This window comes from Trachurus japonicus, chromosome 14 (assembly GCF_045865225.1).
Source record: "Trachurus japonicus isolate A0001 chromosome 14, Traja_1.0".
NCBI lineage: Eukaryota > Metazoa > Chordata > Actinopteri > Carangiformes > Carangidae > Trachurus > Trachurus japonicus.
Window position 1 is genome coordinate 29,825,477 of NC_140920.1, and position 27,282 is coordinate 29,852,758.

The 27,282-nt window shown below is 47.9% G+C and overlaps 1 protein-coding gene across 1 annotated transcript in view; it reads right to left on the reverse strand.

The window, feature by feature from the left end:
* Positions 1–1,394: 1,394 nt before the first annotated feature.
* Positions 1,395–27,282, reverse strand: part of nrip1b (nuclear receptor interacting protein 1b) — a 57,935-nt gene continuing 32,047 nt past the window's right edge. The window contains exon 2 of the mRNA XM_085798776.1: positions 1,395–7,815. Coding sequence (XP_085654902.1) covers positions 3,602–7,339 — 3,738 coding nt within the window. The 5' untranslated portion in view covers positions 7,340–7,815 and the 3' untranslated portion in view covers positions 1,395–3,601. The remainder of the gene's footprint in view (positions 7,816–27,282) is intronic.

A 27,282-nucleotide genomic window follows, 5' to 3' on the forward strand; every position in this document is an offset into this window, starting at 1 on the left:
CGTTAGTGACATCATACCCGGCCGTCAATATCGACTTGTGTTCCATTTAGTCGTAGGACAATTAACTAATGACCCTATGTTCCCACTAGTGTTCATCTCACTTACTTTGTGTTTGATTTTTTAAGTTTAAAGGGATATTCTGGCGTAAATTTAACCCATGGTCTAACACACATAATGAGACATCAAACACTTGCTAGCTTTGTCTGGTTTCTATTGAAAAGAGACGAAAACAGAAATCACCCACTCTCCTCTGGCCGCTTGCTAGTTGAGGGAAAGCCCTGACAAGTCGATTACCGAATGCATCAGGACTCCTATCTGTCTTCCCTCTCTGTTTCTAACAATAACTAGGGAGTGTTGACAGGGAAATGAACAGAGTTGACTTGCTCAAACTATCTACTGCATTCGGTGATCAACTGGTTAGGGCTTCTGCATTATATGGACGCGGCTGGAGAGGAGATTGGCTCAGTTGTGTTTTCGTCTCTTTTTAATAGAAACCAGGCAATGCATTGTTTTATGTGACGCTATTTGTATTGTTGATAAGGTTTGGTGCTGTTCTTAACATTATTTGTGACTATGAGTGGCTTTTTAGATCATGGTTGGCTCTTGGCTCCATAGACAGCAGTGACTTGCTATCTGGTTGTCTGTGCTGAAGTTACTACAACAAGAAAAGTCGGTCGGCAAATTTAATCTCTCATGGGGGTGTTCTACCCAGTCTCACAGTGTGATAGACCATGGGTTAAACTTACACCGGAATATCCCTTTAACTGCTGCCTCATTAAAGGACGAGCCGTTACAGTATGAAACTTCAATTTTACAGTGAACGCAACTTAAAATGGTCATACACCTTTGATATTGTGTCTCTTTCCTTATTTTCTGTCTTTTCTCAGATTGGCCCACTGACCTCCGACAATGCTGTGTGTCAGTAATAAAAGTTGATGCAAAACACAAGTATAATTTGAGTGTAATTCATTAAATGAAGCTTCGGTTCATTTTTTGTAATCAAATTATTCGAGTTATTACTTGGGTAATGGTTTCAGCCCCTCAAAATGATGAATAACCAACAATTTCTTGAGAAAAATACATGACATTTCAACAATATTATACCTCTTCTGACTTCTATGTTATTTCACATATGGCAAATGCATCCAAAACCGGTCCCCCAGAGGACCCAATCTGGCACACAGGCCGGATTGGGCCCTCTGGGGGACCGGTTTTGGCCTGTGTGCCACATGTTTGACACCTCCTGATTTAGAGAAATACAAATGTGTCTGATGAAAATCTAATGTAAACCGCTCCTGACAAAGAGGAAAACATTCATACTAGGTCATGCATTTTAGTACTTTATTTTTGAGATATCAGTGCAAATGAACACCAAAAAATGAAAACATAAAAAAAAAAAAAAAAAAATGAAATAATGTTTCAGGTCTTCACATGAGAAAATGAAACATCTTTTTTTTTAATATATATATGCTGCTACAACTGTATTTCTTAGATGCACAATGCTTATCTATGATTGTACGTCAATCCCCCACTATAGCCCGAGCTCGGCGGAGCTTTGTTAACCAGTAACAGAATGAGAACAAAAAATAAAATAAAATAAAATAAAAATCACAAAAAAATATTCAATGCACGTTTATTTTTCACACATTTTTTATCAACTTGCTCAACAGTCGGTGGTTATTTAGAGACTGTTCATATTCTAAACGAACCTCTCTCTGTGATAGAAAAAGACCTATTTTAAGACTTGACATTTTCCCCCATCACCAGTAGGGATACACAGGTAGTTCCCATGCGTCTGCATGCAACAGGCAGCAGTGAGGAGAGTCAGACATTATTACACAACACAGGGCAGGATAGATTATCATTTACCACATAGAGACACATGCAAAGAACAAACCCAAAAAAAGAGAAAAAAAAAGAAAAAAAAAAGATGGGCATAGCATCCTCTGCCTTTTTATGTACACTTGTACGCATATAATTCATATTTACATATCAGGGCATTAAAAACTAGGGTAATATCTTTTTCTTAAACATTACAAAATAGTCATCTTTCATACTGAAAGTACTATTTACACAAATATATTTAACCGTTGTGAAAATGTATCAATAATCGAAGAGACGTACTTCATCATAGGTATATGTATTAAAAACATCACAAGACTAAATGGATAAAGCAGTGTGTGAAAAGAACTGAAGACAACACAGTACAATCAAAAAAGAAGGAGCTAGACACCAGATATCCCTCCACACACACGCACACACACACGCGCACTTGCACGCACGCACACACACACACACCAGTATGTGGTGGTGGTTGTTCAGGGGCCAGGTAGACATATCCAGCTGCTCTGAAAACAAACATATACCAGTGGTCTTCTCTTTATTATCATGCGATTTTTTTTTTGACTTCTATGAGTTAAGAGACTGCCACAGAAATAAAATATGTCCATAAACCACAACAGTTAAGAAATGATGGAAATAAAAATCACAAACTATCAAATTTTTAAACGGATAACAATACTGACTTTTTTTTATTTTTTATTACATGCCATTAAATTAAGAACTCGGCTTTCGATAGTGCAAACTCCGGGTGCTCCACTTATAGGAAATGTTTTGTTTGCTTGAAAAAAAAAAAGAAGGTGGAGTGGGTTTACCCAGGGTGGTGAGATAACATCCACAGACACTGCAGCCTTTTAACTGTTGCTCTAGAAACCTGTTTGCACACAGTTGCTCAACTGTAAGCGCCGCAAACGCTCTGTTGACCCATCTGCTCGCGCTCGCAAAACTGCAAAATCTGCAAACACATCACCCTGAGTTTGCACCGTCAAATGTCAGCTTTGAAAAGTTCAATTCAAATAAAAGCAAAGGAGAAAAAAAACAAAATAAAACACAATGAGTTGTGACCATTCAAACCTCGGCCAATAAATATCTCCACTCCGCTGGTGCTTACACCGTCGGGAGAAGCGAGACTGCCGCAGTGTGAGCTTTGTGCCCTCCACGACCTCCTCACGTGCGTCGTGATGAACCTGCTCTTACCGTGACTTTATTTGGGCTCTTATCTAAAATTGATGGGGCTCTGTCTGAAAATGTTCTCATGGAAGGAAAAAAAAAAATAGACATCCACTGAACTGAGCACTAACATTTTTGGAGTCATCAATAATAGATGTTGCTTGAAATGTTCTCTCTGGGTGTTTTAGGGCGGCAACAAAAGAGGACATGGAATAGTGATATGTGTGCAATTAATTTATAAATAAGAAGTAAAGGAGGGCTGAAGTGTGTAGTGCGTGATGGTCGCTGATGGGGAAGGTTCAATTTACTTGTGTGAGTTGAACAGTTTGCTTTAAGACCTGCTGTACCATCCATGACCTCGCTGGGTAAAAATAGAGAAATAATGTGGGGGTGCGTTTAGATTCTAACTCTGCTCTAGTCCACTAGAAATGAACCGTCAATTTTGCGTCTTTGTTTTCTGTTTCATCAAACCAATTTGGCAAATCATTTAAAAAAAAAAAAAAAGAAAGAAAAAAAGGAAGAAAATAAACAACAAAGTCAATGAATTTGATTTCCATCTGTTGTTTGTTTGCGCGTGTAGTTGATACAACTTCTACTCTGATGATTGGCTCAGCCCCTGGCTCTCGTGGCTGTGCTTGTCGTGATGGCTCGGTGATTGGGTGGAGCTCAGACTGTGTTCGTAGGCATGCATGTCACTGATTGGCTCTTCCTTCACTCTGGCTACAGACTGCGTCCCCTCCGCCTGCTCCCTCACCTCCCTCCTCATCTGAATGCTGCCCTTCTGCAGCATGTAGTACAGGATGGGGTTGGAGCGGGAGAGCCGGGGGGAGTCTGGGTTCGAGTCACAGCCCTCCTCCTCCTCCTCTTCCTCATTGTCCTGACCGCCCCACCGCACCGGGCTCTCCGGCTCCTGTTTTACCAGAGCGGTGGCGGCGGCGGCGGCCGCGGCGGGGTCCCGTTTCTGAGCTACGGGCCACGGGGCCGGGTGGCGGCCCCAGGGCGTGCGGACGGGGCTGTCGCTCGCAGGGAGGGTGGGCAGAGGTCTGATGTTGCTCTCCAGCCCAGAGTTGAGGGAAGCGTGGTGGGGGTGCCAGCTGGACATGTGGAGGAAGCTGTGATTGTGGGCGGGCTGGCCCAGGACGCTGCCGTTGGCCTTGCCGTTGGCCTTGCCGTTGGCCTGCAGGACGGAGGGGCTGGGCGCGCCCCCCCCGCCCCGGGGCTGCTGGGACAGCTCCTTCAGGCAGTTGTCGGAGAGCAGCAGCTGCTTGAGCACATTGAAGCCGCGGCTCTCTCTGGTGAGGGTCTCCCCCCCCGCCGGGCTCCTGGACAGAGCCGCCGCCTCCTCCTCCTTCAGACTCCTCTGCTGCTCCAGCTCCTCTTGAACGGCCGAGGAGCCGAACAGGTGCGCGTCGCCGCCGGCGTCCGGCGCTCTGGGAGAGCCGGCGTTATTCAGACCATCGGCCTGTTCGGAGCAGAGGCGTCTCCTCTTGGGGCTGGGGCCGGGATACTCCCTCTGCTCCTCCTTCACCTGTCGGGGCTGTGCCTCCGTCTGCATGGCGGCGCTGGTGTAGTAGGTGGCAGTCTGTTGTTTGAGCAGCTGGCTCAGGAGGCCGTACTTGGCTATGACCTCGGAAGGCCGCGGTTCTGTTTTGAACTCGTGCTGCGGTTCCGAGAGGAGGCCGCCGCCACCGCCGCCGCTCCTCTCGTGGCCGCCGTGTCTCTTTCTGCCGCCCGCGTCCTCGGACACGGTGGAGCACGGAACCAAGGACTCCGTGATCTCCGTTTTGACCTTTACGTCCAGAGGGGGGCCGTTGGAGGTGTTGCAGATGATGGAGGGGCCGGTGCTTTTGTCGTAGCAGGGCCCCACCGCCTCCACGCTCCTCCTCCCGCTGGGCCTGTCCTTGCGGCCACCCGTGGTGGCGGTTGTGGGGGCAGCGGCAGTGGAGCCCGTCCCCAGGAGGAGCTGCAGCACGGTGCGCCTCTCCAGAAGGTTCTCGATCTGCGTCGCCGGAGGAGACGCCTCCTTCCGACTGAAAGGTGTGCCGCTGCCCGAGGGCCTGTCGACCAGCGGGGTGGTGGTGGTCCTGTGGATGGGAGCGTTGAGTCTCTCCAGCAGGGTGATGGGCCTGCTGGCCTCCGGCTCCTGGGCCAGCCCTTTGCTGGGGGGGGGGATGGGCGGGGAGGAGGAGGCCGTGCCGCACTGAGCCAGGTTCTGCAACAGTTTGCTGGCGCTGAAGGCCGGCTCCGAGGCCTTCTCGGCGGGGAAGGTTTTGGATTTACACAAATCCAACGGGCTGGACTGGACGTGGGGGGACGGGTAGGAGTAAGGGGACAGGGCGCCGCTGCGGTCGCGAGGGAGGGGGAAGAGGGGCTGGACCGGGGCTACGGGCCTGTCTGTGGGGCTTTTTGTCCTGGTCTCGTCCCAGGGCGCCAGACCCTTCGGCTGGCTTCGAGACATGGTGGCCATAGTGATGTCCAGTGGTGAATCCTGGTCACCTGCACTCTTATTGACCAACTCATTGTTTCTGCGGTCAAGAAGAAGCTGCATTAGCGTGACCTTAGGGTTGGACTTCAGCTCTGGGCTCAGTTCAGACTTGGACGACTTTGATCCTGATGGCTCTGGCTTCCACTTATTTATTAAAGATTCTGTTAGTTTGTCCAGGGAAGAGGTAGAGAGAGAGGTAGAGGAGGATGAAGAGATAGCACTGGAAATGGACGACACAGCGGTGGAGGACGGAGAAAAGGAGGTGGTAGGGGGTTGGGCCGAAGCTTGAGGAGAGAAAGCAGCAGGGGTGGAGGAGAAGACTGTGGTGGAAGAGGAGGAAAATATGGAGGTGGAGGAGGAGAGGGAGCAGAAGGAGGAGGAAGGGGTGGAGGACTTGGGCCCTGTGTCTTGTGTGTTGGCCCGGTTCCTCATGGAGAGGTCGATGGGCGAGCAGCTGGAGTAGCTCTCTGCATCGCTGCTGTCCTTGGTCAGGCTCCTCTCCTGGACGGAGCACTCGCTGTCCGACGTGACGGAGGAGGAGCCGCTGGGGGGTAAGACGCCGCAGCTGTCCTCCAGGTGTCCGTTCTTGGTCAGCTGCTTCTGGTTGTTGTGGTTGTTGAGGAGCAGGAGCAGCAGGCTGCTGCAGGTCTGGGGGGGGCGGGTCGGCCGCGAGTCGAAGCCTCGCTTCTCCCTCGGCGGTTGGCTGTGGGTGTGGCTGGGGGCGTGTGGCGGCGTGGCCGGGGAGCTGTGGCCGCGCAGCAGGGAGGGGCTCTGTGGACTGGACAGGGCGGTCCGCGAGAGGGTCGTCGTTATCGTGTTCGTCGCCGTCATCCCGTTTTGGGTCGTTAAGGAGCTTAGGGTGTCTGGAGTTCCAGGCCCAGGCCCTGGCCCGGACCCGCCCCCCCCCACGCTAGGTGGCCTTTTGTCCTGGCCGTGCTGCTGGTTGGCCATGGCGGCCAGTCTCTCACTGGCAGAGCGTCCAGAGAGCTGGGCTTTGAGCGCGTGCTCTCTGGAGTACTGCTGCAGGTGAGCTTCACTGGACAGCAGCAGGGCCAGCTGACTGCAGGCCACGCTGGGCTTGGGCGAGGGCGCCGGACTCGAGCGGATCTTCACCATGTTGGCCACCGCCTTCAGGCGCTCGGCGCACGACACCGACTCGGCCGTGGGGGCGGAGGGCGGCGTGGCGCTGTGCGCCGACCGAGGGGACTCCGGGGGCCTGTCCTGATTGTGTCCCCTGCGGCTGTAAGGTGTGTTGCTGTGGTTCTGAAGTTTGCTCTTCCTCATCAAGCCCTTCAGGCGGCTTGAGGCCGTCCCGTACACGGGGAGCGGCTCTTTGTCGGCGGGCGGCGCCTTGGACGGCGAGGAGCACTCGCTGGGGGGCTTGTTAGAGTGCTGCGACATGGCCACGCTCTGCAGCCGGGAGCTGAACGACTGGAGCAGCGAAGCCAGCAGGGTGCTCTCCCCGGCATGGGGGGAGCCCTCCAGGGCTCCGTTCTGCAGGCCTCCCCCCTGACCGTCCAACTCCATCGGGGGCGAGCTGAGCCGCTGGTTCCCCGGGTCATTCCAGGTTCCGGAGCGCAGCAGGCGGGCCTTCTTTAGGTGCTGCGAAGAACCCAGCGTGGGCCCATTGGGTCCCGCCTTGGGGGCCGTGGGGCCATGGTTGGGCAGTTGGTAGGGCCCGCCCACCTTGTCGCCCTGCTCCTGGTTGCTATGGGCAGCCTCAGACCTTCCACTCGCCGTGGCCCCAGACCCGCCCACCACTGGATGCATCAGTAAACCTTCCAGATAAGTTAGAACAGCTGAATCCTTGTGTGTCTCAGGGCCAGGCTCCTCCCCATGAGTCATGTTCAATACTAGGATCCCCTCTTATGGTTCAGCACAGCTACTGGGAAACTAATGTCCACTAGGTCATCTGGTTGACAGTGGCATGTAACTTCCTAAATAACAAAAAGAGGGCGGGTGGGGGGCGGCCGGAAACCGATGCTGCGCCGAGCGGATGTGATCCCTCCGTGCGGTGGGCACAGTTAGCACTGTGATACAACAGCAGCCCTATTTGGAGGCGATCTGGGGCAGGTGGGCCTCCCAGGCATCGTTGTGTGCCTTTAAATACCGTAGGATCCCAGTGGGCCCGGCTCCAGGCTCAGGGAGTCAGTGGGATTTCACCACAAAGATGTTGACACATTCTGTGGCCGCGTGTGGATGTTTGGGATGTCTGTCCGACGGCCCGGCCCTGTCTGCGGGCCACCCCGGTCTGCGGGCACCCTCGTCTGTGGCCCGCCGTCTGTGGTGCCTCTCAGCTTAGCAGATCTCACATCAGGGACCTGAGAGAGGGAGGAGAGGGAGAAGAAGAGGGTTGGGTGGAGAAAAGAGGAGAAAAAAGGACAGACTGTGTGAGAGGCAGTGATTTGCAAAGCAATATATCACATTCATTTCGCCACCTTGTCTGCCATCTCTGTTACTTAGCAACATTTCAGATTGACTGCACACGGCTCCTTCTCCCTCTCTGTGCTCTCTCCCTCCGCGGCCACGACAAATGTAGATTAGGTTTGATTGGATCCAAATTGAAAATTCAAGACCACTACCTTGAAAACATTCAGGTCTTGAGCGGTAAAGCCCTTCACAGCGACGCCTTTCCAAAGTGAAGTGCCTCGTGAGAGCTGTGAATAATTTCTTATGCTGCTTGTCAGTTCAGCCCCCCCCCTCCATCCCACCTCCCCCACCCCTCCTTATGCAGTTGAACAGCGTCTTACACCATGCACACGCCTCTACACAGAGCACGGGCCGCCCACACACACACACACACACACACACACACACACACACACACACACACACACACACACACACACACACACACACACACACACACACACACACACACACACCACACACACACACACACACACACACACACACACACACACACACACACACACACACACACACACACACACACACACACACACACACACACACACACACACACACCAGGTGGATCTTTAAGTATTTAAATCAGATTTCAACAATTACAGTACAAAGGCAGGGGGAGGGGAAGAGCTAACAGATGAGCTACACTTCAGTTTTTGGGAGTAATTACTGATTTGTATTGGAAGCCTCATATAGAATATATCAAAGGAAAAATCCAATCCAAATCTGTTATTGAAAAATAAACGTTTGTATATTCTATATTATTCTCTTATATTGTCATATTATATGACACACGGTGTTGAGGTCTGGAGAAATGTATAAAACAAAAATAGACCCTATAATTAAACTTCAAAAAAGAGTAATTACAATAATTACACAAAGGGTGCTATTGTCAACCTACTAACCCACAATTTATAAGATTCTGTGCATTCAAATTCTCAGATATTGTGTGTTCTTTAAAACACTAGAAATATTGTTTCAAGTCGTCAGCCTTCTGGTTTGTACTCTTACTTAAATTAAGAAAAGGAAATCATAATTTGAGAGAGTTATTGATTTTTGTGTTTTAGTTTTGGGAGTTAAAATATAGAATAAGCTCAGATGAGTTGTAGTTATGTAGTTCTCTGTTGTGTTTTAAAATGTAAAATAATTGATAATTATAAATTACAGTAATGATTCTTTTTGTACTGCTGTTGTTCTAGGTGACCTAATCTGATGGAGTGTATAAAACGGGCATATATAAGCCTTGGGTTTCAGCTGGTTCCCTTTTCAGTCAGTATGACATGTTTCTGTGTGAGATGTATGGATGTAATTATGTATGATAATATGTGCTGGCTAAACTGTCCACGCAGAATGGTTGACTTTGATGTTTGTGTTGTGTGACCGAAATAAGATATTTCATTCATTCATCCATGTGTGTGCATTATTTGAGATGTGTGTATATGTGTGTGTGTTGAGGGGTGGGGCTGCTTTAGGATCAGGTGCACCTGTCACACTGCAGCACTGTCGGGGGCAGGGGTTGGGGGGGGGGGGGGCAGCAGCACTGACACTAGGGCGAGCGCTGTGCAGTGACAGTGTCAGTGGCTGTGCCCTGAGAGCCCTCTGCTGTGAACCCTGTCAGCGTGGTTTCCCTGGTTACAGGACACCTCCAGTCGTCCTGGCCGCATCCCCATAAAGGTTAATTAATACAGAGCTTCCGCCGCGCCTCGCCCCGCCGCCCGCGTCCTCTGCTGACGCCCACGTCCTCACCTTTAGCGTCCTCGGCGAGGACCGACACGGAGGTCACATGGCAGGACAACGGCGCTTGATTATGATAAAAGGCCACGGTCTAAATATTTCACAGGGAGCGGGAGCAGGGGCCAAAAACAACAAGGCAGCAGGGCTTCTAATCAGCCCTGAAATCCACCCCCGTGGCCAAGGTCCACAGGTTGTCATGACAATGAGGGCAGCCCAGTGGACGTTTTTAATGCCACCTTGAAAATGAGCCGGAATTAGACGCCGGAGTTGAATTCATCGCCGAGCCGCTCCAGTCCAGCCAGCGGCACCCAGGTCGGTCCGCACCCATAACCTCCAGCGGGACAGGGGCCATCCCATTGGCGTCCGTTACAGTTCAAGGCCATCTTTAAGCTGCTGACCTAAATCTGACAACAACAAAAGCCAACCTGGCCACACTGGGCCATCTGACGTCTGCTGTCATGCTAATCTTAGATGCCCTGGGATTAGGGCTATTTTCCCTGCCGGCGTGCTTAACACAATTATAATAGAACGGCCCGTAACAGCATTGATAAGTACGGTAAACATGTTTACCTGTAAGGCTGGGGAGGGAGGGAGGGGGGCGGGGGTGTTAAAAGAGCAGCGGCAACATGGGGAGTTGATGTCTGTGCTGCCGGCTCTCAACCTGTGTCTGTGTTTGAGCCCAGAGCAGAGCTGTTTGGGTTTCTACAGTTCACTGTCTCACATTCAGTGTGAATGAAACACAAAACAAAAACACAAAAGGTGTATCATCAGGCTCTGGAGAGACGTGTCCTGAGATTGAGATTTATTTGTGTATTAATGATGTCTCCAAATGAAAACTTTGGTGACATCAAATAAACTTCCTAGTCTGTCAGACCCATACTTGATGTCCATATCAATACAGTACTGCCATGCAGAGATAGATAGACAGATAGACAGACATATATTTGTCATTGTTATAAAAACAACAACAACAACAACATATAACACGATACTATGCTGCATCCATTTCTACCCCACCCGTAGACTTTAAAGTGGAACTATGCAAGTCTGGTCTGTTCTCTTCTGTGTTGCTAACCCTCCTCTTGGTCATGTGCATTTGTTTTTAACGAAGCCAGCGGGAAATCAATCAATAGAGCAGTGAATAAAGTTATTCATCATACGATGTTAGGACGTGTATATTTGTGTAGTCTTATCTGTCATAAACAAGAGATTACGGGTTACGGGGCGCATTACGTTTGTATCGCGGTGCCGCAGAGACGAGAGTTGGGACACTGGGTCAGAGGCTCTGATCTTACAAGGTTGGTTTTAGCCAAGAGACGCTAGGTGGAAGGCAGAGAGCCTCCATTCTCCCTGGAACTAGTTACAAGTCATTGATTTAACCAGCACTAGGACTTAACTGTTTAATTAAGGTACAAATGTAGTTTGTAGACAGTTAAGGTGAAAATCCAGAATAGGTCCTCTTTAATATAAGTAGTAGTAGAATCTCATATGGAAAATGACTTCATACATCTGTTCAGATTCATCTTATTGGGGGTGGCACCCGAAAGGTCTGACCTCCGCCCGCTCCTTCCCCCCCACGGAGGGACACAGCAGCGTCTATGAGCCGCTCTCTGGCTCCTGGGGTGATTATCCATTATGGTTGACAATGTCAGCCAATGACAGAGCAGCCCCTATAGCATGTGGAGTGGGTGAGAGCTTCGTCTCTGTTGGACTCTTTGTCCATCTCCTGTACTTGGAGACACCAGGAGCAGGAGGTGGCTGCTCCCTCAGCTGCTCTCTCTACACACACACACAGATTAGATCTCAAAGCCTGACCTTCATCTGCTCTGCTTGACCTCCACATCCCAACCCCTCCATCACATCACGCGCGTGCATCTTTAAAAAAAAAAGTGGTGACCTTCATTGTCAAGAATGGTAATCCATTTAAAATGTATGAGATCAAACAACACAATTAAAAAGGAGCCAAAGGAGCGGCAGTTAAAGTCAAGGTCATTCATAGCGCTGAAGCTTCGCCACTAGATGCAACAGCTGGTGTCCATGCAAAGCTGTGGGTGTTAATAAAAAGTGACAATGCTGCCTGAGTGGTGTGTATTACTAATGTCTGACACCAGCCTGGCAGATGTGTTCTCCCTGCATTTAAGGGGAGTCAAGGTTAAAGGAATTTAAAAAAGGAGAGGCGATGCCTAAACACCATTATATCATGTAATCTGCAGCCCGGCCCCTGCTACACACACACATACACATACTCGACAGGGCAGCTCGCTTACACACGCCGCCCGCGTGACCGCTATTTGTAAATTCAATATGCCCTGACATGATTAAATAAGACAAAACATAAGCTACCTGACGGAACGCGAGCACTTTGCGGGCGGCGGGGCCATCATCCCCCGGCCAACCAGCCGCCACAGGTACAAAAAAAACAAAAGAAGCTCCGGCTCACCTAAGGGGGGGGGGGGGGGGGGGGGGGGTAAAACATAAGAAGAACATAGGTAAAGGGAGGGGGTCGGAACTTCTACAGGAACCGTCCTCTCAGCGGCGACGTGCAACAGTTTTGATCATCATCATTTTTTCTGTTTTTTATTTTACTACCCTTGTTGTTTTTTCTAATAAAGCTGGGTTTTTAATTGCCATTTCGATCGTCACGTAATCGTGCAAACGCATATTTATCAAACTTTTTGTTTTACTACTACAACTTTCATACGTCTTTTACTGACTTATTCTCTCTTTTTCTGGCCGTATAGATGCTTTTTTCTTTTTTTTTTTAAGGGACAAAGGAGTTTTGGAAAGCGAAGTGTTTTCATACTACATTTCCCATGAGCCTCCACGCACAGTCTGAGTCTGACCAATCAGCACCAAGTGGACATTGTGTAACTTCTCCTGTTATCTATTCATGAAAATCGATTAAAAGTATGTTTTTCATTCATTCATCAGTAATCCCCCCCATCAACAAACTGAAGTGTTCCGGTGAGCTCTGAATTTGCCGTTCATATCATTCATACATGGAGCGGGTAAGCTCGGTGCTGGCTGCCATGTCGTATCGCTATGTTATTTACGTTCAGTGGCAGCATGACGGTAGGAAACCATGGAAACTCACCAGAGACAACGTCTGTGAAAAGTCGCCGCGGTGACACTGATGCTGCATTCACGTGCAGTCGGGCAGACGGCCGTCAGTAACAAACCAGATGTCATTTTAGTCACAGAAGTCGAGAAAAAGCCGGTAAAACGCGGGTCAGGTAAACAATACGACATCGCCATGACAACATATTGTCACGTGTATTGTTTTGCCTCGTGCTTACGGACCACTCGTTTACATAGTGGCTTGTTTATGCCGTTACGTGCAGCGGCTGTCGTCCGTCTGCCGTCTGCCCAATTTCATGTGAATGCAGCATGAAAAATATGATTGAGTTGCTTGTGATATACAACCGCAAGGCTAGATGGGAGTAATTCCTACACAATGTCCCTTTAAGCCCCACTCTGGAGTTTTTCGGGGCCGATCTGGGTTCCTTTCGGCCCCGTAAAATTACCCCGAAGTTCCTGCGGGGGAACCGTGCCTAACGGCATCAGGCGGGGCAGGAGGATAAGTCAATCAGGACAGAATAACACTGAAATGCAATACACACACCCACACAATGAGAACTAGGGCACTCTGACCCACTTCTTGGGATGCATTGACCAAACAAGTCATGCAAGTCATGCACGCACACACACACACACAGCCATGGATGTTCATAAAGGAGAAGTCAGAGCTCTTGTGTTAAGTAGTGCAGGTCGCTGCATTGAGTGCGAGCTAAAAGCTTAGATTTCACAACGGAATGGGACCGGGGCCCCGCTTAAGTTCTTGGCCCCGCGTTTGGCCTCGGACGAGGAGCGCGGGGGCGGGCGTCGACTTCATCTGCTCATCAGTACAAAGAGTTGTTGAGGTTAAGAGAGAGCAGAGAGGAACTCATGCACACACACACACACACACACTGATGAGTCATCCGAGCTCCACGGCCCAGATGACTGGAAGAGGAGCCAGACCGGCCGCGCCACACCGCGCAGAGCAACGCCGCTGATGGTATCACTCCGCCCGCCGCTTCATACATTCTGCGTGGATGTGAAGACGGTGCTGACAAAAAAAAAAATGTTTATGTACGCACTAAATATTTGTGTACGGTTTGGACGACCCACCCAAGAGCCATTTCCTGAGGAGCTGAAAATTAGTGCATCAATTAAAGAGCGCACACACACACACACTCCTGCCATCAATCTATACCCGATTCATTTCTATCGGGGTTGGAGATAATCATCGTCCGTCCTGAATGCAGCTCATTTCCCTCCAGAAACAACACACATTTTCCATTTGTAAACACTGAGGCTGGGAATAGGAAGGAGTGATTGCCCCCGCAGCTGGCACGCCACGGGGCAGAGCGGGGCAGAGGGGGGCAGATCGGGGCAGAGGGGGCGCAGACTGCAGCCCAGACGTCTGAGGGAAAACAGGACACTCTGCAATCAACATCCAGTGTCTCACAGTCGGTCCTGTCCCTGAGAGCTGCTTAAAACCAGCTAAAAAAGCTCCGTCCTTTAATGAATCATTCCCATAATATCCTTGGCATCGGCCCTGAGAAGGCTATCGCCATGAGTCAGCAGGACCTCTGCCGTTATTGGGTTAAAAGAGTATTGCTTTACTCAGAGCAGTCTGAGAAGGTTTGGAGCGGTGTAACGACTGACAGAGACCACGGCTCTCTTTCAAAATGTTGGGCACGTTACCATTAACTCTCCTAGGTCCCCAGACTGCTTTTTTATGTTTCAAAAAATATAAAAAATTTGGCCAGATTGTGTATTTTGAGGTGCATTTTAATTTTCATGATATTTTTTTTCCTTCGAGTTTTTCATTATGCCTTTTAAACCAAGTTAATCTGTGTCTCTTCAGTATGTTTCATGTTCTATTGACTCTCATTCAAAACACTTTTTTTTTTTTAAAACATTGACATCTTTGTATTGCAATTTCAGTTCTATTTTTAATTTTAAATAATTCCGTGGTGTTTAAATCCCCTCAAAAGTTTATGTTTCACTGTTTTCATTGTTTTTTAATGCACCTGCACAGAGGGTCATGCACGCTGGTATATGCATTCTTCAAGTAATCAAAACATCAGGTATATTGCAAGATTTCAAAGGCTTCACCACTAAGTGACCCCCAAAAAAGCCTTTGTTTACGCAGGTGCAAGTGTTGGTGGCCCCAGCCACAATGGACTGAAGTTCATTTTTTAAAAAACCCCAGAGACTTTAATTGCTAAAAGTGACGTTAAAGGGGCTAAAAATTCATGATAGTTCATTAATATTTTCTAGTTATGTATGGCGAGGACTGGGAAAAAACATTGATTTGTTCAAAAAGTAACTGCATTACTACATTATAAAAGTAACTAATTACCAGAAAAAGTAACTTTCTTATAAAATGTTCGCCCTCCTACCCCAACACCCCATTTATCTGGAACTATCTTGTCGTGAAGCCTGTGCGGAGGAATACTGAGTGAGTTGGTTAGTTCCAGATAAACAGCTTTTTTCTGACTAGTTGATGGACTGAAAAAAATGTATTTAACATTATTATTTTGTGACAGTTCTTCTTGAGTCAAGTAACGGTGCATTTTATTGTCAGTAACGGTAACGGCGTTATAACAGGGGAAACTGTTTTCATTACTCGTTACTAAAAAAGTAGTGCTGTTAGTAACACTATTATTCTGTTTTTCCCATCACTGCTCTTTCATAACGCTCTGACCCACTTCCTGCTTTGTGTGTCAGGCGCTACACCGGGCCGTCGGTCGTCGCAGCCTCAGCGTGGATGTTTTCTCCTTCCACATCAGAGAGAAGCTCAAAGTCAAAGTTCAAAGTTACACAATTAAGGGAATCTCTTAAATCAGTTAGATACATTTAACCCAATAAAGTATAAAACAATTATGTGCAACCTTTTTCGGAGAAAATCTCTCCGGCAGCAGCGGTCCAGCTGGCAGCGTGCGGCCGAGTACATGCCAATGAACAGGAGACTTCAATAAGATTAGTCCTACACCTGGCTCTGGAGCCTGACCCAGTAGTCACAGAGCAGGGAGACGGCTACGAGCCACGCAGACAGCTCGGCTCTAAAGTGGTCCTGACACGCTAATACACCCGGGTCAATCATCCCAACCGCCTTTAAACAGCACAGAGCGGGACCGGCAGTCAGGAACATATCTGCTTTATTATCCCAACGCTTCAACATATGGAGGCTGGTCCTGCTGAGACCGGCTGCAGGTGGCACCGGCTGCAGTCAACTGGGTCTGTGGGAGGAGGACGTCCAGAGCTGCTGCCGAGGACACACAGCTGTCTGAGGTCATGTTACAGGCCTGATGGGTCCTGTTCAACACACACACACACACACAACTCAACACAAATTGTGTTGTGTAACTTAATTTCTTAGTATTTCTTCTGGCTTTTTATGCCTTTATTTTATTTTAGAGACAGGGGGAATGACACGCAGTAAAGGGCCGCTGGTGGGATTCAACCTGATGGGTCGCTTGCTCTACCCAGTGAAGCTATACGACGCCACGTTATTAATTTTTACTCAGGTATAGATATTTTGGGGGGAAATTTTTCACTTTTATTTTGAAAGGACAGACAATTAATCTATTAATTGCACAATAATCGATTATTAAATGAATCGTCAACTATTTTGATAATGGAATAATCAGTTTGGGTACCGTAATTTTCGGACTATAGTGCGCACCTGAGTATAAGCCGCACCAGCTAAATTTTAAAAGAAAATACATATATAGGCAGCACTTGAATATAAGCCGCATGTTTTCATGTATTTACACAAAAAGACAGTAGAGAACTGCACAAGTCCGCTCGCTTTTCCGCTGTTTTGGTTACGCTCCACTCGCCCATGTGCATTTGTGTACAACGGAGCGGGCGAAAAATCAATAAATGGAGCGACCGGATAACGTTACATAACATATACGAAGTTACGGCGTGTGTGTTTGTGTAGTCTTAACCGTCATGAACAAAAGATTATGGGTTATGGAGCGCGTTTGTGTGCAGTGTGCAGAGATGAGAGCTGGGACACCGGGGCGGGGGAAAAAGTAGCGGCTTATAGTCTGGAAAGTACGGTAGTTTTTTAAAGAAAAAAAAAGTCCAAATTCTCTGATTTCAGCTTCTTAAATGTGAATATTCCTGGTTTCTTTGTTCCTTTATGACAATAAACTGAGTCTCTCTTTGGTTTGTGGATAAAACAAGACATTTGAGAACGTCATCTGGTGGTTTGGGAAACACTGACATTTTTCAACATTTTTTAACGTTTTATTGACCAAACAACTACGGTAATCGATTAATCATTGAAATAATTGATAATGAAAATAATGGTTAGTTGCAGCTCTGATATAATCCATATCCTTACAGTCAGACTCTGTGTCTCAGCCTGAAGGTGAAGGTGACACCAGCAGCAGCTCCAGGTCTTTATCTCGTTGTGCACCATCATGTGTGTGACCTCCTGACCCACAGGAAGCTCCTGCTGCTCTACACACTCTCTTCAGCTGATAATTCACTCTCCCTCCACCGGTGTTAACACACAGTGGTCACACAGTGTACCTGCTGACTGCTGCAGGGTCCCTCCACACACACACACACACACACACACACACACACACACACACACACACACACACACACACACACACACACACCACACACACACACACACACACACACACACACACACACACACACACACACACACCACACACACACACACACACACACACACACACACACACACACACACACACACACACACACACACACACACACACACACACACACACACACACACACACACAGAGAGGCAGAGGGAGGCCCGGTGTCTGAGCAGAGCTGCTCCCTCCTGATTTAGCTTTATTTTAAAAACATGCTAATGAGCCAAACTGAAGGGAAAACTCCTCAAAGGACGCTGGGAGGCTATAAATGGACCTGTGCTAACAGGTGTGTGCGGCTTCAGCTGTACTTTTAGCAGGTGTGTGTGGGTCAGCGGCGGGAGCCACATGATGGTGGTGAAATAACAACCCTGCTTCTCCATTTAGACGGGATCCTGTTAAAACAGGTGGATTAGATCAGCCTGAGCTCAATCAGTGCTCAAGTGGTCACATTCTGTTTTGGACGGCCGATCTGGGCCAGGCCGCCAGGCCGCCGTCGCCGCCGACCATTAACAACAGGGCACACGGAACTGATAAGTGTAATTGGCCGGGAGTTTGAATTTCACAGAGGTGGACGGGAAAATAGATCCAGTGATGCTGTAGCCTCGCCTCCTGCATAGGGATGCACATTTTGAATTTTTTTTCTGACCGATAACCGACGCTCATTAACCGATTATTAACCGTTAACCGATAAGATTAAGATGCTTGCGGCGCACGGCAAAAAAAAAAAAAAAAAATTATCGCTCCAATTTTTTTTTTTTTTTTGCCGTTAAATTACACACGTGCACTGCGACAGAGCAGCGCCACATCCACTGTGCTCTGTCTCAGCTGATCGCGCTCATATGGAGGTTAGATCGTCCAATGTAGAACTGTTTTTATACAAAGTGCAGCCAAACACCAGGCTGAAGGAGCAGCAGAGCTCCTCTGACAGCTCCTCTGTGGAGCTGCAGGAGAGCTGCAGGTGAACAGGCTGGAGAGCAGCGACGTCCTCGTCCTCTTTTTTTTTTTTTTCTCAGTGCCGTAGTTACAGGTGATTCACATCTATGTCCCTGTAGGTTACATTTATTGTCTGACCTTCCTTCATGGGGGCTGCACATATACTGTCAGTCCTCCTGTGTAACTTTTTGCTGCGAAATATGACTGAAGGCACGTGAACTCTGCACATGTCGACACGCCCCCATGAGTTGACGACATAAGGACCTAATAATAATTTTAAAAAATAACCGATAGTATTAATCGGTCAAAGTTCTTGTTATCGGTTAACGGTTAAACGGTTAATCATGTGCATCCCTACTCCTGCATCATACTGAAATTATGTTCAAAAGGATGCACTGACTTTCCCTTTGAGGATTAATAATGAAGTCATTCTTATTAAATTAACAACAGTGAGTCGCAGTGATACTTCCTAAGTTTATCGATACGTTTATCCTGAGAATAAACTTTGTTGTATTGAAACATTAGATACAGAAAACAACCCTTTTGTAAGCGCTTCTGCATGTGTGTGAGATTTGTTACACAACATTGACTGAACAACATGTTGATGGCGAAGGAGGCAACTATCCTTAACAGGCTTTAATGAATCAGCTCAAGCAGCAACAACAACACAACACGTCTGGTCACACTCTGCAGCTACCGGGGTATCACCAGAGCTCAGCACAGGTGTGTCTGGTTACTGTATATGACACAACACAACACCTTAATCTGCATTAACGTTCTAAAAGAGATGCACAACAACAACTTTTTGTGTCATTTATTTATAGACCTGAACTTGACACTATTACTCTATTTTATCAATTACTTTACAGTTTGTTTGTTTTTTGTTTTTTGCTTTTCCTTTGGCAAATAAAGTTGTCAGATTTGGCATTTGTTCATTTTTCCAGATCCATTTTCAACACACATTATGGAACCAGAACTGGTATGCAACGGTACCTGCTTTTTAATTACTTTTTTGTGTGCATTTGTGGTAATAGTTATTTTGTTTATTAAAAAATTGTCAAAACTTGTTCTGGTTCAATGTTAAAAAAAAGCCGGCATAATGAGGGGTCTTCCTTAAAGCGATAGTTCAACGTTTTGGAAAATTCGCCTTTTGCCACAATCCCTATAGTAGGTTCATTACCTTTAACTGTTGGTGCAAGCTGTTTTTAGATCGGTAGGGCAGAGACGCAGGCGCACAGTACTTTTGCGTTTTCCTCATCATACTAAATAGATACAACAACTCCAAAACGTTCTCATGGACAAGTTGTGACCTGCACATTCACCACGCTATGAAATAATAACGTATCATTTTGTAACATTACGACACATGAAGCAAATACTCAGAACTATGTGCACTTTTGAAATTGCGCCGCCCAGCAGCCGTGTCTGGAATGTTGGAATAACGTTCTGTTATTATCTCATAGCGTGGTGAATGTGCAGGTCACAACTTGTCCACCAAAATGTTTTGGAGTTGTTGGATTGTGTATTTGATAAGTTTGATAGCCAGAAATAGCATATGCCTCTGTAGCGTTAGCTGAGCAGCTTGCGTCTCTGTCCCGCCGATCGAAAAACAGCTTGCACCAACAATTAAAGTTAAAACCTAGCCCTAAAACTATAGGGATTATGGCAATGGGCGCATTTGCCAAAATGTTGAACTATCCCTTTAAACAGCAATTTAGTGGGACCTCTGTTTAAAACTGTCTAGAGTGTGCAGGGAGAGGAGAGGCTGTTCAGACAGGTCTGAAGCCCGGACCCGATGTGGCCTGACTCACTAGCATTAATTCTCAGTCTGAACCCGGCTGAGCCCAACCTGACACAAGTCAGTCGGGCCGGTCCGGACCACTGAGATGGCTCCGTAGTCAGTGTGCGAGGAGGAGCAGCTCTATGAGGAAATAAGATTCTACACATTTTGTGTTTGCGTCAGCCAGAAACTACTCCACTACCTCACAAACACGAGAGCGCGTTCAGGTACGGAAACGTGGCGCTGTTTGAATTCACCTGATCTCGGTGCTCAGGATCACTGTGGGACGTCGGTGGGTTACAGTAGGTACTGATAAAAGAGCCGTGTCCCCGTCCTCATCCCTAACTGTCAGTGTGTCTGTAGAGGAGCAGGGGGCCGTGGCCTGCAGGAAATCACTGTGGTCTCCCTCTCAGTCGGTCATTGATTATGAAGTCAGGGAGAGGGACAGAGACGGGGCCAGCACCGGGCCGGACCCGGCTGCCTGGCCTATCACTCCTCTGTAATGAAGGACGGAGGAAATATCCTCTGTAGTAAAAACAAAGTGTTGTAGAGGAACGCACGCCGAGCCAAACACTAACACATGTGCGCTGCTGGTGCGGGCAGATGAGCTCTCACACACATACACACACACATCATGCTCTGTACCTTGTCATCTTTAGCTGTGGAGGCTGATACAGGTAAAGTGCAGTAATCAATTTGCTCCACTGGCAGGAGAGCTGCTGTAGAATACTAATCAGCTTCCTCCTCCTCCTCCTCCCTCCCCTCCTCCTTCACTCCTCTCCATCCCTCCATCCCTCCACTGCCGCCCCCGCTCTGCCTTTCTCCTTCCTCGTTCACCTTTCTCATGACTTGACCCCCCCCCTCTCCTCCTCGTCCTCCTCTTCGTCCTCCTCCTCCTTCCTTCCCAATGCCCCAGACCTGACCAAATGCTGAAGAAGGGGCGGGCTGTCTTCTGCACAGATAACTGCTGCCACTAATCAAGCCTACGTGCACCCGGGTGTGGGATTAAAAGAGCTTGCACAGCTTGACTCAGGCACTGAATGGTGTTAGCGCGCACACACACACTTGCACACAAACACACACACACATACACACACAAGGTCAAAAACCTATAAGGAAGCCAACAGTGTCTCGTCCTAGAAACACACAGATCCACAGGCCTGAGACCAGCCAACAACACAACAAGGTCGAGTTTAAAAGCTGATATGTTAGGTGAACATTCTGGGCCTATAAAAAAACACACACAGACACGCGCACACACACACACACACACACACACACGAAGATTAAATCTAAATTTACTCCACCAGTCAAAATGGGACTTGGTGATGAGCCACCCATGTCTCTCTCTGAGAACACGTCACACCGCCGTGTTGTGTGTCTGTGTGTGTGTGTGTTACAGACTCGACTGAGAATTGACAGGCCCTTAATTCCCATTCATTTTTCATTTGGAGAGATGGCTTACAGGAGGAGGGAGGGGGGGGGGTCTCTACACCGTATCAAACACAAGCCGGAGTTGCCTGGAGGCTGTAACAAAGTGTCCTCGATGTTACGCTGTGTACACACACATACACACACAAACAGGCAGTAGGAGTGTGTGTGTGTTCTTGTACTTACTACGTTGTGAGGACCGAGAGTTTTTAACCGACAGAGTGAGGACATTTTTGAGAAGTCAGGACATTTTGGCCAGTCCTCACTTTTTCCAAGGGCTGTTTGAGGGTTATAAGACTTTAGGTTATAATTAGGTTTAAGTTAGGTTAAGAGTAATGGTTAAGGTTAGGCATTTGTTTTGGATGGTTAAGGTTAGGGTAAGGGGCTAGGGAATACATTATGTCAATGAGTGTCCTCACAAAGATAGCACTACAAGGATGTGTGTGTGTGTGTGTGTGTGTCTGTGCGCGTGTGTGTGTGTGTGTGACAGAAGGGGAGAGAGAGAGAGACAACACACCCTATGCATCAGCAGGGATATTTCATTATGTACATAACGAGTGCCATTAATCGCTCTTAACAAGAGGACGTAACCTCACCTTGGCAGTCTCACATGCACAGCAGTGAGGAGGGGGGGGGGGCATGTAAATATCTATAGTGTAGTTCGTGGGCACGGCCCCCTCCTTGTGGCCGAAGGGTGTGTGTATGTGTGTGTGTGTGATCAAAACACACAGTCAAATAAAGAGAGAGGAGGAGGAGGAGGAGGAGGAGGTGAGGACAGAAATATATAAATAAAGAGGGGGAGGGGAGGGGAGGGGAGGGGAGGGGAGGGGGGTGCCGCAGTGGCGGTTCCTGGCGGGAGCTCATACCCTTGACATACTGACACGGGTGGAATAGACGGGGGGGGGGGCAATGTCACTCTTGTCATTTTGCCTGAACACCCGCCTGTCTGAGCAGCCACCTGGCAACCCCCCCCCCCCCACACACACACCCAACACCCCCCCACACACACACGCCATATCTCGCCCACCTTCATGCGACCTCATCCTCCACTGACCTGACGCTGCTCCCCCCCTCCTCCTCCTCCCCTCCACCTATGCCCCCCCCCCCCCCGCCGTGCCACTCCCCGCCCCTCCGCAGTCCCCGGCACCCTCCCCTCCCCTACCAGCGCTCTCCGTCTCCCCCCCGCCCCCTCCCTCCCCCCACGGCTGTGCAGCAAGGTCAGGCGGGTCACCGTGTCCTCATCTGTAATCCGCTGCCATTCGTCAGCAGCCCCAGCCCAGGCTGGAGGAGAGAGAGGAGAGGCAGGCGCTCCGACGAGGGGAGAATGCCCAATTAGGCAGCTGTCACACACACACACACACACGCACACACACATACACACACAGCTCAGCACAGTAGAACAGAGCAGGAGAGAGCAAGAGAGGAAGGGAGGGAGGGAGGGAGGGAGGCTGCAGAATCAGAGACAGAGGGGAGACAGAGGGGTGTACATGAATCCTTTCAGCTGTGAGAGTCTGTGTTGGACTGTTTACAGTGTGGACGTGTAGGACTAACACAGTGTGGACATGTAGGACTAACATTGTGTGGACATGTAGGACGAACACAGTGTGGACATGTAGGACTAACATTGTGTGGACATGTAGGACTAACATTGTGTGGACATGTAGGACTACGTAGGACTAACAGTGTGGACATGTATGCCTAACACAATGTGGACATGTAGGACTAACAGTGTGGACATGTAGAACTAACACAGTGTGGACTAACACGGTGTGGACATGTAGGACAAATGGACATGTAGACTAACACAGTGTACAGTTTGGACATGTTGGAGTAATAGTTTGGACTAACAGAGTGTGGACATGTAGGACTAACACAGTGTGGACTAACACGGTGTGGACATGTAGGTCTCACAGTGTGGACTAACACGGTGTGGACTAGAGGTCGACCGATTAATCGTTTTGGCCGATTAATCGGCGCCGATAGGACGTTTTACAAACTATCGGAATCAGCTGAACTTGGCTCCGATAGTGGCCGATGGCTGCAGTTTTTTCCACAGCGCCATAAACTGCTTCTTCCCTGCCGCTCTCTCTGATCACTGAGGGGCGGGGCTGCTCTTCACACACACACAGAGCAGGGGAGAGAGAGAGACGGGGCCTGTGCAGCGGCAGCAGCAGAGAAGTGACCCAGGTGAGGGTACTGTAGGTGCGGTGCGACCGCAGTAAGAGAGAGGCGGCAGGTGGAGGGGCTGACTGGAACGAAACTCTCTTGTTATTTAATGAGAAACACTGTAGTATTTTCTCTTAATCATATAAGGGTTCCTGCATAGATAATGTGGTGGCGGCTGCCACGCTAAATATCTCACCGCCACCAGCTCACGAGTCAGTGTTTTTTTTTTTTTTTTTCCCCTCCGGCTTTTTGTGCTTTTATTTTGAAAGGACAGCTAGAGAGAGACGGGAAGGAGGAAGAGAGAGCGCCGCAGAGTTGGGGCAGACGCACAATAATGGCTCTTTACACTACAAAGTTGGGCTCTATGGGCTCTACTCGACTTGGTTTAGGTCCTGTTCCATAACAGCAGAGTTCCTCCTCAGCGGGGACGGGGTCGTCATATCACGGCCGCTACGCGCGTCTCGCTCTCTTTTTTCTCTCCTCCCGTCAGCTCCAAACACACTCGTCCAACTCGATCACGATCATTACAGCGTGGTTTTTCTTTTTACAGTCTATGGGTTTTCCACACAGTAGGCTAATTGTAGTGAAACAGTCACCTGTTAATGTACGGCGTAACCACACCACGAGCTAACGTCCTGTTTAGTTACAGTCTCCTCACCTGCAGCGTCACGTCCTCACTACAGCTGTTCTGATGTAAACAAACTCACGTGTGGAGTTCGGCTGTTCGTCACTCACAGGGTCCAGGGATGATTCAGTGTCCCACATCCTTTAGTTTTACACTAGCTAATAGCTATATATTATTATATATAAAAAAAAAAATAATAAAAAATAAAAATTATATACAAATACAAAATACAAATACCAGTCCCTCCAGGATTTCGCGGGCTTTTTTTGTGATTGTTGCGGCCTAAAATGCCTGATTTTGCGGCCACATTTTGAAAAAATTGCGGTGAATGTTGCGATATTTTAAGTGCTTTTGTTGCGATTAAATTGCGGGAAACAGCGAAAGTTGCAAAAAAATGTTGCAGTTTTGTTCTGAATAATTAAAAATCAAAGGAAAATTGAAAACTTTGAGATGCCACAAAATAATGTTAGGTCCTGTTATACCAGCAATTTTCCACTTGTTAAGAAAGGCACAGGAAAATTAGAGTTGAAAGTGGTTTTACTTTTAATTAAAATGTCTGTTTAAAAATCGTGGTAAAAGAACTGTTTAAAATGCCATTAAAACAGTCCAGTCTTTGAATAAAAAGGGGAGGGTGGCTACTCAAGTCCAGGGCCAGGGCCTTAGGATGGGGGAAGGGGCACCTGGCCGCCGGCTGCTCCGCTCCGGCCCTGCAGTGGCGCACTCACTGGATTCCCCCTCGGCGAGTGCTGCGGGGGGGGACACAGCCTCAGGTGGTCAACCAGGACAACTCACACACTCAACACGTTCAACTCAGCTTGTGTTCCTTTACTTGTCACTTTGTGCACGTTGTATCAAGTTTCTTGCCATCAGCCCAGCCACGCTGTTCCACCGTGGACTCACTTTCAACCACCGCTCCGTCCAGACTCGCACTCTCTGCTGCGTAACTCGCGGAAAGCACCGACAATTGGTCCAATTTGCGGAAAAGTTGCGGTGATTGTACAAAATTGCAAGATCGCAAAAATTCGCGGGGATTGGCTGAATTTGCGTTAATTGTTGCGATCGCAACATCGCGAATTCCTGGAAGGACTGAAATACAAATATGAATGGGTGACACATCCCCTCATTACATCCTATATCACTACACACATCTGTTTTTGAGTAATGGGAAAACTAATCAGCAGAAATGATACTGGGCCGAGTGTGGGCCGAGTGTGGGCCGAGATTTCTACCTGAGCGGTGCAGGACTGGAGCCTGTACCTGGGATTATTCAGTCCAAGTGGTTTCTCCTTCAATCAGAACCGAGTCAAAGTGCGCGTGTGTGTGTGCCAGCTGTGTGATGGAACAGGTGTGACCGAACCTCCTGGGGGGTGTGGTGGGGGTTAGAAGAGGTGAGAGAGAGTGGGGGGTGGGGGTGTCGGTTATAGTTAGAGGAGACACTCTCCTTTGGTTCTGCCTTTAATGTCAAAGTTCAGCAGGGTTCAGTGGAGCTTCAAATCCAGCTTTGAGTGGTTAGCGCTCAACAGGATTGCGTCACAAGTGCGAGCGACACTTATCCCACAAATCCTGTCTGAGTAGAAAGTCCAGTTCAGAGGGACTTAGGCTGGATGTCACACAGGATGGTTACACATGTGTCTACAGCCTGGACCACAGGTGTTTGGGCTGAACCCCCCCCCTTGTCCCCCATACTACATTACAGCATCCACTAGATTTTGACTGACACACGAGTCCGGCTGACTGAATGACTCAGTGTTTTGTTGGCCAGGTCTTGCAGGACTGGAAGTTCCTAAAGTGCTCTGAAATCTGCAGATTGTAATCTGTGATGTCACATTGATGCATAGCCTGAAGCAGCTCCATTAGCCCGGTTGGACTCACACACCATCTGCCTCCACTTTTACCTCCACCAGGAAGTTTAGATGATGGTGGAGCTATCAGCATAATAATAGATGATGAAACCTGGACTAGCGCAGGTTAACTCATCCGTGTTCAATCTAGGCCTGTCAGAACCAACTTTGCTATTTGAACAGAATCAGAATTATTTTAAAAATGAGAATATTCTAAGGTGGAAACTGACGTTCAAACGTGTGACTTCCACAACGACGCAAATTAGCGTCGCAACATTCCGGGTAGTAAACATGTTGACAAAACAAACACTTTTGTTGTTGTTGTTGTGTGCAACGTAGAGCTGCAGCTTCAAATTTACGAGCAATGTTTTTTTAAAATGCCTGTTTATTCGGCTGGAGCGGTGCACCTACGTGTTCCTGTGCTACACGCACACTTTTTTTTTTTTTTTTTTTAAATCACTTGCATGCCAATACGTGGAGAGCGATTGGATCTGTTTCACCACTACTTATAATATTTAGATTTCCCTTCCTGAAGCTTTATATTGAACTGGTAAAACTTAAAGTGTGTTGCAAATGTTGCATAACGGATTTGGTTGGTGCCCTCTAGTGGACGCGGGACATAACGCATTTTCGATCATTGTGCGGTCGATGTGCAGTGTTTTTTTTTTTTTTTACTGCCTTGTTGTTGTTTTTCTGGCAGTATAGACACTTTCTAATAAAGTTTTAATTTTAATTTAATTGTCGTTTCGATTGTCGCATAATCCTGCGATTGCGTATTTATCATACTTTTTTTTTGTTTTTACTACTGCTACTCTCACAGGCTACGTCTTTTACTGACTTATTCTTTTTTTCCGGTCGTGAAGACACTTTTTAATAATGCTGGGTTTTAAAAATGTTGCTTATTTTCGGGGGCTTTCCCTTGGCATCACAAGCCACTTTGAGTCTGACCAATCAGCACAGAGTAAATCTCAAGCCCCACCCTTTTCGGGGCCGATCTGAGTAGTTTACCTACCCCGAGGCAGTAAAATTACTTAGGCCCCGAAAAATTATCCCGAAGTTCCTGCAGTGAAAAGGTGCCTAGTATTAGCTAAAAAAAAAAAACATTGAAAATTTGAATATAATTTGAATATTTAACATTAGAAGAGTTAGAA